The 17,466-nt window shown below is 42.1% G+C and overlaps 1 protein-coding gene across 1 annotated transcript in view; it reads right to left on the minus strand.

The window, feature by feature from the left end:
• Window positions 1-217: 217 nt before the first annotated feature.
• Window positions 218-17,466, minus strand: part of LOC104163166 (A-kinase anchor protein 13-like) — a gene marked incomplete at both ends in the record, with an annotated part of 22,494 nt that continues 5,245 nt past the window's right edge. Inside the window, 2 exons of the mRNA XM_009702074.1 lie at window positions 218-401; window positions 11,924-12,220. Of these exons, the coding sequence (XP_009700376.1) occupies window positions 218-401; window positions 11,924-12,220 (481 nt within the window). The remainder of the gene's footprint in view (window positions 402-11,923; window positions 12,221-17,466) is intronic.

The following is a 17,466-nucleotide window of genomic DNA, read 5'->3' on the forward strand; positions in this document are numbered from 1 at the left end:
AACAGAACAGGAGAATGTAACAATATTATTGCATTTCCCGTAAACCCTAAGGACCTGTCCCCATTGTTGCTAGTAAGAAAGGTAAAAGCAAAATTATACAAAAATTGCCTTTAAGGGTCGAGTATAGCTCTTGGACACTATTCAGTGATAATGTACAGCAAATGCAAGCATGATACAGAATGGAAAACTAGCAGAGGAACCATCAAATCATCCTTACTCTGTCAAAAGCTGGTGCAGCTTCTGGTAGCCCCTCTCCAAGGCCAAGCTCACAGGTGTTGCCCCTTCGTTGTTGTGGATGCTGAGAGCTCCTCTTCCACCCGGCTGCTGGAGCAGAAACCACGTCAGCCGCAGTAGACCCAGCCTCACCGCAAAATGCATCAGTGTTTCCCGAGGGATGTTCTCTGGGAAGAAAGAAGAAGCAAAAACAAAAAAGAAATGGGAATTCGTAGGCTGTGGGTTAGGTGAATGCCATATCCCCACCTCCCAGTCACACCACACACGATGGCTGGCATGGAGCTGACAGCCCAAAAGCTGATGAACCTGCAGCACCTGGAAAAACACACTGGCTGCCAATATCCAGGAAAGACCAGTACTTTAAAGCGAGGGACACACTACAGTGGGACTGGAGGTGCTCAGGACCTCTCAGGGTGAGACTGGCCACAGAAGTCAACGTGTGAAAAACACCATTTCATGAACAGCCACGGCAACCACCAAGTCGCAGTGCTTCCAAACAGAACCTGGCACGGTCCGGTGGGATTTTCTAGATGTCCAAGCCTTCTCCTCACACACCCAGGATCCGGTTTTAGGAATGGGTAACTTTTGTTATTTAATGGGACGCTGATTTGTCCCAAGGCATGAAAAAAATCAGTTACATCTGAAGCACAAATCTAAAGCAGTTATAAAAGAGAATAGTTTAACCTCTTGCATAGACAAAAGAAAAAGCTAGGATTTTGCTGTCCTGCTTCGATTATGCCTCAGACCAGCTTTTCTCAGCTTTATACAGTAGCTCTATGATTCTGAGTAGCAGCATTTATAAACTAGCAATCTCCACTGCTGCTTTTTATGTTTAATAACCGTGACCTTCTAATTTGGTAAAAGTCACTCTTGAGCCTAAGCTTTCATCTCAGAAAAATATACCCCTACTCTAAAAGCTCCAGCCCTAGAATGATGCTCTGAAAAGCTTCAACCAGAAATGAGTTCCAGATGCACTGCTGAAATACAGTATTTGCAGATCAAAGCCTATTACTTCTGTATGAAGGGCAAAAGCATTTGGGTTAAAAAAACTGAGATATAAAAATTTGTTCTTTTAATTAACAAAGGATTTCAGTATTGACTGGCAGCAACAACAACAATAAAAAAGCACCAACTGGGTCTCAGTAAACCGTGCCAATGAGCACACTTGGTATAATACCTTTAATATCATAGCAATGATTTATTGGGTTATTAATTTGGTTGCCAGCCAAACCTATACAGCACATTTAAAAATGCAAGTACATAGTGGCTTTAGGATTTCATTAAGTATTTTTTCCTCAAGAAGTATGCCCCAAGAGAAATCACCTCTTCAAAGTGCTGTTGTTTTTCTTGCTTACTTGCTTTCTTAAGGGACATTGTTAAGACCTTCAGTGAAAAATAAAGCAAAAATGGGCAGTTCTCCCCTGCCTGACACACAATTTTTCCCAAGTTTTTTTGGATCAATTCCTGAAGAACTAATCTGTATTCAAGAACCAAAAGCTTTCTGGCACCATCTCTCTTCCGAATGACTCCAAATTAGGTCTCTGGGCTACAAACCAATCCTTCCCCCCTAACCTCCTCTTGATTACCGTAAAGCAAAACCAAGCTGTCCTGAATACATGAGCGTGTCTGAATGGAGGTTCCAGCTGATCAGAGAAAAGGGAAATAGCTGAGCTCACTCAGAGACAAATTCTCAGCCTGTGGGACAGTAGTGACAAGGATTTTGGTATTAAATGCTATAGAGTGTAATGATTTAGAAATAAACAACACAGCAAGGTAGTTAATCAATGGTTGTCAGCCTTGGATTTAAAGAAAAATGAAAAACAACATACCACACAGACAGACACAATGGAAAGGCTACAGATAAGGTTGCAAAATGAGAAAGTGTGGATACAGGTAGGACTTATCCAGAGTACAAGCAGATGCTTAAGGTTTCACTCAATGAACTTGTACTTGCACAAAGCTCCTACATCACCTGTACACTGGCAGAGTCAGCTAGCATAATTAAAGCGGTACAACTCTTCCTACTGAGATGCTGGAAGCACACAAGCACTTCTGTTAGAGCAAATGACTGCCGTCTGAACAAACAGTGTCTTGTACTGGCCTGACCACATCTGTTCTAGCACAGGATCTCCTGTTCTAGCTGCTTTGTTGAAAGGTAAAATCACCTAAGACAGCCTTGCACCCAAACTGAGCAGCATAGACCTGCAAAGCATAATCATGGTTCCCTGTACCAAAATGCTTCCTCCTCCTTCAGAGGAGGCCTTACAGTTAGCAGAAGCATCTTCTACTCATCAACTCATGGTTCACCAGTAAACACAAATACCAACTGCAAGTTCTGCAAGATGCAGGCAAATACTCATCCTCTGCCCCTGACCCAAGTGGCTGCCCTCTCTGTCTCATATTTCCATAGATGAAATGCCCCCTTCCCAGTTGTCCCAAATACTCGTCTGATGTAATTTGCTCGTATGACTGCAACTTCTGAAAATCCCACCTTTTCCCGTTCTTTTAAAAGAGTCTTCTTTTTCATCAAATTAGTGGACAGAGTAGTTCCAGCGACTGGATGGAGGGATCTACAAATGCAGCTGAACTGAACGTTGCCCTGTCCCAATGCCTTTGAGCAACGATGACGTGCACAGAAGATCTGTACAAGAAGACATGGCGTGTTGCCATCCTGAGCATATTAAACATACAAACTCACTATCCAGGCCCATTTGGAAACCTCTAACATATAAACTGGCACGAGGCCATCCTAGCAGATGGGCACAGACGATGGCAGCAAAGAGACAAAGTACTGTACACACAACAACTGCAGGGGCCCCAGGCAACGGCTTTAGAAGGTTCTGGAGTATGCAAAACTTGCTACAGTTAAAAGGCATGTGCCATCTGTAGGCTGGATTAACTACTAATATATAATGAAAAATACATCTGTTGGTGTACGGTGTGGCTCAGAACAAGATGAGAGCTGGTCTGGAGCAAGTACGGGAGTGTTGCTGGATGGAGAGGGGAGGAAAACGGACAGATCCTTCTGGGTTTCCCTCCTCTGAAGGGATGAAGGTAGTAGCACTAAACACTAAAAATTCAGTCAACAATTTCAAGGTCTTGTCATCATGCAAAATGCCTGGCCCAGGCACGGAAAAATAACACAAGCTTTAACATGCAATAGCCAGAGCTCCCTCTCCTACCCCACATATCAAGTATGAGCTCCTCATGATAAAATGTCTGTCCTTTAAATATCAACAAAAAGCTTCTTGTAATTAGGAAATTGGGGAAATACAAGACACACGATACTGCAGAGGCCAAGGCTGTTTTGTTCCTTTCTCGTTTCCTAGTAATAGGCAAGAGTCGAAACATATGATTAATGTCCCATAATGGTAGGGCACTCTAATCCAGCTGGCAAAACATAAGACTTTAGATATATTATTTTTATGTTTTTTTTTGCAGCTGTGACACACGAACAGACAGTTTATCTGGGTAACCAAGGACAAAATTTCCATAGAAGACCGTCAAATGTACTTTGCTAACAGTAAAGGATTAAGGTTTAAGGTGCTATTAGCACAAAACAAATAAGTATTGAAGAAAAAAAGCTTGGGTATGACACATTTGAGAACACACAAACTGTTCTCTAAGTAAAAACTTCCATTTTAGTCCTGATTAAATAACAGGAAAAAAAAACCCCAACCGTTCCTTTTTAAAAAAATCAAGTCTTTATATAGAGTAACCCACACCAAACTGCTCAGTTTATCCTCCATGTCCAAGACATCTCATCAAGGAAGACACAATCATGGACTGGAATACCTTGAAGCATCTCTTGCTAGTCTTCCTGTGATGGTGACCTTTGCTTGGTTCTCACAAAATTCACATATACTTGGCAAATTTTGAAATCTACCATCAAAATCTGGCGTCAAAATTCTGTTCTCATTGCTTCTGCTGGAAACATTCTCACTGCTTAGATCAACCCTTGAGAAACACAGGGAGCAAAAACCAGCAACAAGCTATCACTTAACACTGAGGTTCTAGAGGAAGGTTTCAGCAGACAACAGTACTGAAGAAAGGTCAAAGCAAAGACACTGTGTTTGGAGTTACGAGTTCAGTTAATAAAAAGCTGTGTGGGTAATTCTTTTTTAATCTTATAAACAAGAAATTTTTCAAAGCACACCAAAGGATCATCATGTCCCCATTCCCACTAATATCAAAGGGAACAAAACCTTTCTCATGCCAAAGACTTCTCAGCCACAAACTGAGCGGTACATCTGAGTACTGAACAGCACATTTCAGACACTGCCTGAACCAGAATTACTTTCTGCTTCCCATTTTCCACTGCAGAGTGCATTAAATTTAGGTATGGAAAAGATTTTTTACATCTTATCAAGGACTACAGCTGAACAGATCACTTTGCAGATCATGTCAATTTATACCATAGTCCTTTATCAGAGGGCAGAGAGGAAGGTGAGCAGCAGATTGTGAAAGGATACGAAACCCTATGAAAAGAGTACCTGTAACTATTGCACTGGAAGGGTTCAGTAAGAATCTATAAAGAGTTCAGCAGATGAATACATTAAAGCTTTATGTCTGAAAAATATCATCAGCTGCATATCTCTAACATCTTCTCATGGAAAAAAAAAAGTTAGCTCCTAATAATGAAACTTCCTTCTAACTATTTCTGAAAGTTTTGTAAAGGCTTTTTTAGGCTTTTTGCCTTTTTCTTTAAAATAATGTGCTTTTTTTTGGTTACTTTCTCTCTTTCTGTAAAAAACAAACAAACAAACTAATTAATGGTCTCTAATCACCGTGACACTTGCATTACATTGTATACTGCAATGCTACTGGTTTTGTACACAAAGTTATTAAACTCGTAACCCAAATCCATTCAGACTATTTCAAACCAGGGCAAAGCATTTCCCTCTCTACCCACCTCCTACCTGGGGAGCTCACGGGTTTCATTTCTCAAGCAGTACTTACTTCACGTGGATGTTTATTCTGCAGCATTTCTGGGAAGCTGTACATATTCAAGAGGTCAGTAACTGCGTTCCTAAACTTAAGGAGCTGTTAAGTGTTTTATCTAATGAGATGGTCTCCTGGTTATACGCCCTTAATCGTGGCTGACTATCTCGCAGCTTATCAAAGGGACTGCTTCTCCTTACTCTCCCAGGGGAATGGCTCCATACCATGGTTGATTACCACAACCCTCCGCCAATGTTAACCAGCTCCTGGAAGCACCACCTGGGAAAGCTCACACCACTGAAATTGTAAGCATAGGTCTGGTTTTAACTCTTACATTTAATGGGCAAAATGAAGACTGTTTCCTCAAAGGTTTTGTCAGAATATTACTTAGATTTTGAAAGTGATCTGTTCTCTACTGATCTAATCTTTCTCAAGGATTAAGCTAAGTTTTTCATACCTGAGCCTTGGGTCTTCCCTGATTTTTTTTTCTGTAACACAAACAAGCCATAATCATTACTCATATCTCCAAATATTCTGTTCTGGTTTTCTAGTTAGCTTATTTTGTCATCAGTCACTTAAAATAGAACATCACAGCCCTATATTTACATTGCATGCATCCTCAGAATACATATTACATTTTGATTTCTAGATTAAATGGAACAGATTGTTACACCTTATAACAGCCGCCTTTAAATGCTATTGAGAACAGTACATAACCCTACTTTTGACAGCAGTAACAACTATGTTCTTTAGAAAGTTACAGTGCACTTGTAATAATTAAGATGGACTTGATTATACGGCACCTGAAAGTAATGCTGTGTTTGGAATACCATGGTAACAAGAGTAAGCCTTAATTATGGATATTCTGAAATTGTGGATGCCATTTGAGTTCATACAGGTAGACAGATAATTAAGAGCAATGCCCATGAATCCCTTACCACAGAGGGACAGTATACAGCTGGGAGAAGAGCACAGTCCTTGGGACACAGCTGTCCCAGAACAGAAGCAATGAGGACTGCGGCTGTGCAGAGGGCAGGTCAGGACACACTTGCCCAGGGAGGTTCAGACACAGAATAGTCAGGGTTGGAAGGGACCTCTGGAGGTCACCCAGTCCAACCCCCTGCCAAAGTAGGGTCACCCACAGCAGGCTGCACAGGATCACGTTCAGGCACATTTTTAACATCTCCAGGGAAGGAGACTCCACAACCTCTCTGGGCAGCCTCTTCCCATACTCTGTCACCCTCGAAGTACAGAAGTTTTTCCTCACATTCAGATGAAATTTCCTGTGTTTCAGTTTGTGCCCGTTGCGCCTTACCCTGTCACTGGGCACCACTGACAAGAGTCTGGCCCCACCCTCTTGACATCCACCCTTAAGGTATTTATAAGCATTGACGAGATCCCCTCTCAGTCTTCTTCCAGGTTGAACAGACCCAGTTCCCTCAGCCTTTCCTCATAAGGGAGATGCTCCAGTCCCCTCATCATCTTCGTTGCGCTCCGCTGGACTCTCTCCAGCAGTTCTTTGTTTTTCTTGAACTGGGGAGCCCAGAACTGGACACAGCACTCCAGCAATAAAGGGTCACAGCTCTGCAGATTCAGCCTCACCAGGGCAGAGTAGAGGAGGAGGATAACCTCCCTCGACCTGCTGGCCACACTCTTCCTCATGCATCCCAAGATACCACTGGCCTTCTTGGCCATGGGGGCACATTGCTGACTCATGGTCAACTTGCTGTCCACCAGCACTTCCAGGTCCTTCTCCGTGGGGCTGCTCTCCAGCAGGGCAAGTCCCAGCCTGTACTGGTACATGGGGTTATTCTTCCCTAGGTGCACGACCCTACACTTGCCTTTGTTGAACTTCATTAGGTTCCCCAACACTCCAGCCTGTCCAGGTCTCGCTGAACGTCAGCACGGCCTTCCAGTGTAAAACATACTCTTTACCTACAAAGCAAATCCTTTCCCTACCTGCAATGCAACGACATGCTCCAGTGCCAGCTGAGCAGGACCACAGCATCACGCACAGTGCTGCTTCCTCCATCTCCTTTGGCCTCAGCACTTCCCAGGCTTTCTTTTGCTCTCCAGTTCATCTAACCAAATGGTTGAGTATCTTCTGCCTGCCTCAGCAAGAAAGAATGGAGCCCAAGGACCTCTGAGTTCAGGAATCTTAGGTGCTCCCAACCCCAGTTCTACTAGCATGGTACCAAGTGGGATCTAGAAGATACTTTACTCTCCCCAGAGTCCTGTTACCTAGAATCTCTGTAAAACATTTTATATTTGTGGGTAAATAGATACTTAATGCAAGTCTTTCTGGGGTCCTTTTCTCTAAGCTAAGAATTAAAAGCTAAGACTTGTTCTCTGAGGTCTCCTACAAATACCAAGTAGGAGGCTGCACCTCAAGTGTCCTATACAGCAGGTGGGTTCAGGGAGAATGAGAAAAATAGAGAGAGCGGGAAGGCAGCTTACAAGTCAGAAGCACAACATCCTAAGAAACCAGACAGCAAAAGCATGGCCATCATTACTGGAAAAAGGACCAAAACACCACAGGCGCCACCTTCTCTGCTTTCCAGTCAGCTCCATGGGTGTTGGTCGACTATGCTACTACTTCTCCACAGGAATATAATGCTGATCAAAACACTCTGAAACCTAAATACACATTTTGAGACTAGCTGTCATGAGGAAAAGCTTGAGAGAATAGCTTTTATATATATATATGTGTGTGTGTATATATATATACACAAAGGGCAAAAATATTCCATAAAGAAGTTGTTACCTAGACACCTTATTCAAGTCAAGTCAGGATCAAATCAGAAAGGCAAAGGATTAGAAATAAGGAATATAGGCAAAGGTATCACCTTTCCACACAAAAGCCAGCAGGAAAAGCTGTAAGACAAGACCACTGACAAACGGTTTAAGAGAGATGATTCTGTTTTCTGAACTTGCTTTTCCTATCAGAGATGCATGATGTCCAGCCACCACTCTCCATCACCTGAGCGTTACTGTCAGCGGTAAGACCAGGCTGGGTACCATGCTCCACACCGCTGGCTGCTGAACAAAAAGCTTGTAATCAAAGCTCCAACCCTACAAAAACAGTCTGGTGTTAAATTTGGCACAAAGGTTTCATTCAAAGCTTCCTGATGTCCAAACAAATCCACTTTTTTTTTTTTTTCCTCAATGGATTTTGGGTGAAGAACTAAGGACTTGTGATCACAAACATCTTTGGTCTTTTACACTGTACCAGAGTAATATAAATCAGTAAATATTTGCTTTTGAGCAATGTTAACCAAATACCTACAATAATATTACTGTAAGGATTAGATTAACCAATGCCGCTCAGTGCATTTAATTTTGGGACAGTTTCTTTTTACACAATAAAACCTTTTGCTGTTCCAGAACAATGAGAGGCGAAAAGTGAATGAGAATACTGCAAATTAATGTAACGGGGTTTTAAAAATGCCCTGATGAAAATACAGGAAGAAATGTTCATTTTATTTTCAATTTGTTTTAATGAAAATGATGTCTAAAGAGATAACAAAGGAATAAATGTAAAGACAACCTAGTGTGTAAGAGATTACCAGGATTACTGAAGCTGAACAAGCTTCTCTTGTCAAATGGTAACAGCTAACTTAAGTAGGTTACATACAAATAAATTTTTTAAAAAGGGCATTGGAATGCTTGTATTTCTAACCTGCAGCTGAAAGGACATGCTCTTAATAATTTGGCTATATGGCCATACCACACCTTTAGTCTTGAGCAATGGCGAACTCTTAAAGAATTAAGACCTTGGTGTGGTAACCAAAACATAAGCAAGCAGACGACTCTCACGTAGCTCTGTACACAGTAATCCTGCACTTTCCCATACTAAAAAGTCAAACCTACTAATGTGTCAGGAAATGGAGGGGGGGCAGGTGCTGCAATAACATAAGGAATAATAACGGATGAATGCAAACCACTGCAGAACATTTTAATGATGCGACCACCAGTGTGCTGGTACCCAGGAGCACATGGGGTGTTAGGTGCCTCCTTCTCCTCAGTGGGATGGGCCCTAACCATGCCTTTTGCACTGCACAAACGCAGTGACACAAAAGATTAGTTCAACAGCCTCAGCGGATGGAGCTGCGTGTTACTTTTATCAGCTTCTCTGCCCTCCGGGGTGTGCGATGGCAATGAACTGCCTGCCCTCCGCTCAAAGACTGGTCAGGGTTGGGTGCTGGTAAAAGCAAGAAGTCTCCACATAGAGCCATCTCCTCCTCAAAAATCAGCACAGAGTTGTGCTTGATGGTGGATCTTCTACACAGCTTCTGCCTGCAGAAAGGCCATTACTTCCTAACCGTTTTTATAAAAACTAGACTCCTACTTCAGTCCTTAGAAAAACCAACTTTTAAATGTGCTTGACAGCAACGGTCATCTCTGAACAGCAGTTCCCCATCAAGCTGCGGCACTCGGGGAGCTGGCTGAGGCTCCCGGCTTGCTCCTGCGTTCAGAGGTTTTGCTAAACAGCAGCGTTTTGTTTCCAACCCACAAGAGCCCATAGAGACATGCCAGCTTAGAGGCAGCACTAAAAATCTTTCAAGAAGGGATCTGACCTTTTCTTTTGTTCTCATTTCTATAGGATTTTCTCCTTCGAGAAGGTTATTTGAAGTATCTGGTGCTGACATTTAGCAAAATGTGAAATATGAATTGGAATTGCTGTTCATAGGTAGTGACGCAGCGCAGGACAGGGTGTCCCACTGGAGGGGCACTGGCCAGAATATGTCTAATTGTTCAAATGCCCCCACAGTTTCAATCTTTGCTGTGCTTTTCTCTTTAACCCACAAGCACCAGTATGAGACCTTTTCCTAATCTAGTGCTCCATCAAAAATTGGGGGCATCTCTTCCATCTTGTTCTAGCAAAACAGTTTCATGACCAAAATGATGCTTACACATGCAAATCACAATCACAAAAATTCCCTCAAATTCCCTATATATAATTATCTCATTGCAAAAATAACCAGATAAACCTGCCTCTAGCAAAAAAGCTAATCAGAAGATAAAAGATAGACCAAGACATCAATAAACTGCCCTTTTTCAGTTATTTATGAAAGGACTCACTGCAAGGGAACATATTTTATAGCAACAACATTCTTGGATGAACGTTGCATTTAGTGCCATTATATGTATTCACTTACACTTCTGTTTACAAAAACCTCACCGCAAGATGCCAAAACACTCAGCATTACAGAACTCAGCACTGCAAAGCTCCTACTTCTCACTGTGGACGCAATGGATGCTCTATAGGTCCATTAGCATTCAGAGCCCCACACGATCACAACTTGCAGGCACACAAGTGGATGGTGAACAAATCAATGTAAATCTTATGACCTGATTTCCATAAGTGCTGATTTTCCAAAGCATAATCAAAGTCAAAAAGAGAAACCAGATCTCAGCCTTCCTACAAAATCAGCAACAATTCAGAGCTTCAAAGTTTTTGTTAACTTCCAAGATCACTTTGATTGTACTTTTATCACTTAAACCAGAAATGTCTGCACTATCACAACTTTTTTAAATGCAGAAACAGTGTCTTCCCCACAGAGGAAAAAAACCACCAAGTGTTTATCTCCTTGTAAACATATGACAGCATCTGAATTTCTATCCAGAAACCATTAAACATGATCAAATCTTTTAACGGCTGCTAACAGTGTTTGAATTGTCTGTTTGTGTACTCACATTTACAAAAGCAGTCAGCAAGTCGGTAAAAAATAAAGCAGGAAAATCTCCTGCAGAAAACCCTGTTGCAGCGATCAGAACTGAGCCTGCTGTGCCAAGCAAGCCACATCCCATTCCTGTTCAAGTGTTTACACCGTTTCATCCTATAAAAGATAACAGATGCCTCGCAGCCACATTCCTTAAGTGAAACTATTTGCCAAAATAGTCTGAAAATTTACAGTAAGGATTTGTACACACTGGAACTAGCCTCCCAGTCCCTCAAAACATTTCCTTAAGCTCCTCTGTGACAAAAAAAAGCAGAAAGACATGGACATGCCACAGCATCCCAAACACCTCGGCACTTCTGCTTCAGCCGTCGCCAGAGACTTTGGGCCAGCTTTCAGGTTTATTTATAAGCTCTCAGTAGCCATTGCTGCTGTGGTTAAGGGTCAGGCCTTCCCACCTTCATCTTCTTTTATTTGCAACATTTTCCAGGCTTATTTTGGGGAATGCCTGTGTTCACCCAGCCGGTATGCAACCAGGGACATGATACCAACCCTCAGGGGCTGAGCCTGAACTTCTCCAAGAAAAATCAGATTTATTTTACACATTACAGTTGCTTTGTACCTGTGCTATAAAATCGACATTTACCAAAAGCATCAAATTTGTGGCACAAGGATAATACTTCCAGGACCATCAGACTTTCTACACACAGGTTTCCTTCAGGACATCTCAGAAGCTTGATGCTGATACACATACCATTGCATACCCCCCCCCCCCCCCAGTATATGTTAAAATATTGACCATTTATGACAGCTTGTGCTATTTCATAAGAGAAGACACAGAGAAAACACCAGTGCCTTATGTATTTTAAGGCAGCTGAAGCACAAAGCATAGGATGTAGATGTAGTAGGTGCACACTGGTGCACATCACATCCCACCTCTGAGCATGGAGGCCAATACACCTTTTGAAAGGCGCGCGGAGGGTTCCCAAAGCAGGGAACCCTTTTTCCCCAGGTTTTTTACTTCTCTCCCAACGCATGAGTCTCACATGTGCCCTAGAGGTCCTCACCGCTCAGGGACTGGTCCGCTCCCAGTACGTTCCATTCTGCCGGCAGTTTCAGGTGTCGAAACGCCAAAGCCACTTTCTCATCCAAAAAGTCCACATCTGCAGCAGGTGGTCTTGATCGGTCCAAGAATCGGGTGAAATTTAGTGCCTGCTGGTTGCCGGCACAGGTGGCCAAAAACTGGGCAGCGTCATAGGCTTCATCCTGGACAAACTGGAAACTCTCTTCTGCCACAACCAGAACAGGATGACCTTCTCTAGAGGCACAAAGGGCCACCTTCACTGTCTCACAGCAGTCATGGCCTGTAAAACAAAACCAAGGGAAATGGTAAAAAAGAACAATTGTGTGCACTGAAGAAACACAACTGAGCAACTCCTCTGACATACATAGTCTTCACATTAAACCAGGCAGGAGCAAGTTATTAACAACTCTAAGTTAAACACTACTTTGGGAATTTATATGTATCAGAGATAAGTATTTCTTATAGACTTTAAAAGGAAAAGATGTGTAACTCTTCTCTGTCACAATATAAACCAAGAAATATAAGCCACCCTTATCTGACCAGGCTATTTTTGATCAGCAACAAGGAAACTCAAGAGCGTTAAGTAATTCAAGTGAAGATTTTGCTAACGTACCAAAAGCCAGATTACATGGTCAACCTTTTCTTTTCCAGCTCCACAGGACTCCAGTAACTCACCAGAAACTAGAATCTGAGTGCTGCAAAACTACGTACTCCAAATGCTGTCACAACACTTGGTTTGTACCGAAAACACTGCAATTCCACTTAAAACAAAGACCTAAAAGGCTACGAGAGTGCGACCTGCCCAGGCATGCCCTGTGCGTGCCCTCAGATCCCACCCTCACCACTGCACCCACCCTTTGCGTTTGGATTCACATGACAAAACTAAAACTAAGCTCCTTCTGCTAAATAAAAACATGGAAATGGCCACTTTCCATATTTACAAAACAAGAAGTTGGAAGTTTGATAACTTTAAGTGTATTTATTTATTTAGGGCAGAGGAAACAGGAGAAAGGATACCCTGGCATGGCAGCAGTTTCAGTGACTCAAACTAAAAAAAAAAAACAAACCAAGAAACCAACAACCAAAACCCAAACCAAACAACACCCACAACACCTTTTTGCATTTTTAAAAGGAAAAATAATACTATGTGTCCAACACAATCAGCACTTGTAATTGTCAGACATGGCCCTTCAATAATAAGGTTTGTGTTTCAAGTTCACCGTGCAGTATAGTTTCTTGTTCCAGTCTTGGACTGACATCATGGCTGTTTTTGCCAGAACAGCATGGACCCTGCACTAATTACTGGAAAAGCTTCTTTTTGCCCATGACCTCAGCATACTACTATATTCATGAAACCCAGCTTAATTAAATACAAAATGACGATTTATTTTTAAAGGCTTGAAAATTCAATTTAAGCCCCTATTTGTGGTCAGTGGGAAAGTTTCCTTCTTGTGTCAGGGCCCTTTGCTGTCGATTTCCCTAACAAAAGGAAAAATATGTCCCTAATCTTCATGGTCTTTCAGCCAACCTTCCAAATCTGTTCTGAGGCTTTTGGCATCTACACAGGTTTTGTCTGCTGAAAGAGGTGATCCTGAAGTTAACTGAGAGGTCAAAACTGCTATTAGGACACTGTGGGTAGCACCAAAATTGTCAGAGAGGATGCTATGCAGCTTCCTAAGGAGAACGAATACAGTTGGAAAGGTATCAAAGACAAGCGTAGAAAGGGAGGAAAACACACATAGATGTCAGTGCACCAGCTCAATACAACTGGGAGGCTCTGAAGCTAAAAGGTGAAAAAACTTCCTTTCTTCCAGCACCAGGCATCTATTAGCAAGAGGATGATGTGAAAGCTGAAGGAATCGATTTGCTAGCACTGATGTTATAAAAAAGAATCAGGGTAGGAAGACCTACTTCTATTCTTGAAAATATTGCACATGCATTCTATACATCATCAGTCAATAGGATGGGCAGGGAACCCATCAGTCCAGACGTAACCCATTCCCAAACTCCACTCGTCCTCACAATAGAAGCCTTAAATGCTCAAGGGAGAAGTAGGGTGACGGTAAAACTTTGAGGGAACTTGCCTTTAATGCAGTTCAGAACTGTACATCCCTCCCCCTACACCTTCTTGCTTTGCTCATCCTCCTAAAGACATCAGAATAAGGAGCAGGCGAGACTTATTAATTTTGTTTATAGCCTCCACAAAAGCAGCGAGGTATATGTAGGCTGTAAAGACAGCCATGCTATCCTACGGGAGCTGACTCAAGCACTGTGAACTTGGCACTCCCTAATGCAAAGCAGTGGAAGTTTGCTAGAATGCGGAGTTAAAAAAGTATCATAATAAAAGACTCCTTAATAGCATGAGAAAAGCTAAACCTCTGGTTTTTTTTTTTTTTAAAAAAACTATTTTCTGTCTATTCCCATAAGATTCCCATCTGCAAAATAACCTAGAATACAGCTACAATCCTGAAAGTCCACTGGCTTTCTGGCAGAGAAGTGGAAGGCAAACACGGCCCATTAGCAGCTACAGAGAAACACTCTGGGACAGTCACTTCCTTGTCACAAAGCCAAACAACTCTTCTGCGGGACAGCAAAAGTTCTTCCATCATGACAACAACTAGAAAAACCTCAGTCAAGACACATGGTCTCCTTAAACCGGTACATCATGGAAGTACACAAAGTTCCCTTGGATGGAGTGTATGTTAAACACCAGTCCCAAAATTCAGCAAAGCTACAGGATTGTTCAATGCAATGCAAGGGGAGGTGACAAAAAGGCCATGTCTTGATCTGCAGCCAATGATGGTTCTCTTGAAACTCCCCCAGATATCTAATACAGCCTTGAAAGGGAGGTGACAGAGCTGACGATACATTTTCATCTAATAGGATCAAACAAGCATCGTGCTAAACCCTAGGGAATGTTCTTCGAAAGGGCAACTGCTCGCAACACTTTGATGTTCTCCTTCCTTACATCTGAGAAGATGTCAGACTCAGGGGGGTAAGAATCTGGGACAGGTTCTGACTTTTGGCAAACAGATCAAACAGAAGAAGAGCCAGTAAGTAACAAGCGCAGCCAGTACTGAAAAGATTGCTCAAGAGGTCTCTGCTCCCCTGCTTTGAAACTGCTACAGGAACAACGTAAACAAACATATCCCCAATACATGAACCTTCTGAAGGAACCGTCGGTGGGGCAATGCTTCTCTCCACATCAAAGACCGTTGGATCCTTCTCCTAGACTAATATCTGAACTTCAGCAGCCCTTTTTCCCAGAGCATTAGCAAAAGTGAGCTAAGCTTTCTGGCACTCTCAGGAGATAAGTGGTTAACATCTGTAAAACAACCCCAAATCTGTTTTTACAAGGTTAACTAACTTGCCCAAGATCACAAAGAGCTCTGGACAGTGCCAGAACAGACACTATTCCTCTTGATCATCTCTTTTCTGCTCCAGTTGGTAGACAGCAGGGCTTTCTCCTAACATGGCTTAAGCATCAAGTCATGTACTTTCCAAGCAAGTTTGACTATCGACTGTTGTAACTCCCTCATACACCTTCCATGGAAATGGAACAGAAAAACGTCTGACTCATTAAAAAGGTGAAAAAAAAAAAAAATCCAACCCTGGGTGTGTCAGCAAGAGTGATGAGCCTATTTATAGAGGTTTACATTTTGGTAGGCTGAAAACACATGTAACTGAATAAATCACACAGATGAACACACCCAAAGAAGGGAAGAGAAATCTCCGTGCTTTACAGCACGATCAGGTTTGCAATGCCACGCCACACCCCTCCTGATTGCCTTCAGTCTTCTCCAGAAATTAGGCCCTTTGGCCAAAATAGCAATCAAAAGCAAACGATGAAATACTGAACATCACCACACTGGTATCATCCAGCAGTATCCCAGTTCGAACTTCAACTCTTCTGACAAATGTGACAGTGTTTCTACCTTGCTGACATCTCAGACTGCACAGAATAACTTCATGTGTATGGCTAGGCTTCTCTTCGTCATACTTTTTTTTTTTTTTGCCACAGTACAAAATCAGGTCATTCATATGCTGGCTTAACTGTGGTAACAGTCAAATAACTCACCCCTTAATTCTTCCCCCATTGCATTTTACCCCATTTCTCCTTCTGTTCCTCAGTTAATTTAAATTTAGCTTGGAAACAATTCACTACTTGGAGCTGTTTTGCAAAGTGCCAACATATTGCAGGCAAAACACAGAAATTAAAAAATCATTTCTATTTCATTCTGTGCAGAGATGGGCCCAGTGACTGCTTCTGTTGTGATAAAGCAAATTCCTCATCTTCACATAAAACCACACTTTAGAAACTATTTTAAATGAGACAACTACTCTTGAGCTAAGGAATTTCTTACTGGGCCACTTAATGAAGTGTCCTTTGGGGAAGCCACAAGAACAAAAAAAGAAAACATGAGGTTCTGGTCTCTCTGTACTTATGCCCGAAGAGATGAGACGCATCAGTATGATAGCACTGCCTCCTCTACACAATAACAATGCAAAACAATAAGCAGGAGTAAAGGTGGAGATTTCTGATCTGTAAGTCATTAGCAGACAAGTTAATGTATGGCCTTAGACTGTCCATCTAATTGTTACCTGCATCTTTGATGTGGGGTGTGGTTAAAAGGGCAGCAGCGAAACTCTTCAGACTTTTTCTTATTAAACAAGGTGCACATGGAGACAAAACACCCCTAAACAGAGCTTTACTAAAACATGATTTCATTTCCTCCTCCTCTAAAAGTGGAAATCCTGTCCAAACCTCCTATTTTCAGAATTCAGATTTGAGCCATCAAACAATGGGCCCCCAACCTGGGCAGCTATTTAAAGCCCCGCTGGAAGCACATGTTTGGATTTGCCTGGTAGGTGACTAAGGACTCCAGTGCTAATTGCATCCTCTGGGTTACCATGGTGGAACTGGGTTGAAAGAGGTCCTATAAAGAGATTTAAGCAGGACAGGAAAGCCAAACAACAAATGTGGTGAATCTCATGGAGTATCTTGGATTTGCATCCAAGAGATGTTGCCATCTGGTGGCTCATGGACAGGGAAACCAAGGGATCTCCTGTGGACATCTAAAAAGTGTTTCTCTTCTGTTTCAGAAATCCAAAATTCTGGTTCTGAAAAATCAGAGCCAGAATTTGAAGTGCGTTTGTGTGATTTACAGTGTTATTGTATTCACTCTTGCAACACAGGAAACCTTATGAAATACATAGGCACAGTACCAGCAATAGACAGGAACGTTTGTTTTTCCTTTTAAACCCTTGACTGTTAACATGGAGAGTGTACAAAGATTTTTTTTTAAGGCTCTTTATATTGCAGATGCCCTGAAAAACTACACAAGTATAAGACCCCACACACCACATCTTAAATAATTTCAATACAGATTCAATCACTTTTTCCTGTTACTGATGTCATCTAGCACTGGCATCATTTCCTTTTAATTACACTGCCTAGAGCAATTAAATACACCAAAGAGGATGGACTGCAAAACCTCTTCTTGGCTATGCTGTTTTATTGTACTT

This window comes from Cariama cristata, unplaced genomic scaffold (assembly GCF_000690535.1).
Source record: "Cariama cristata isolate BGI_N322 unplaced genomic scaffold, ASM69053v1 scaffold14140, whole genome shotgun sequence".
Taxonomy (NCBI): Eukaryota; Metazoa; Chordata; class Aves; order Cariamiformes; family Cariamidae; genus Cariama; species Cariama cristata.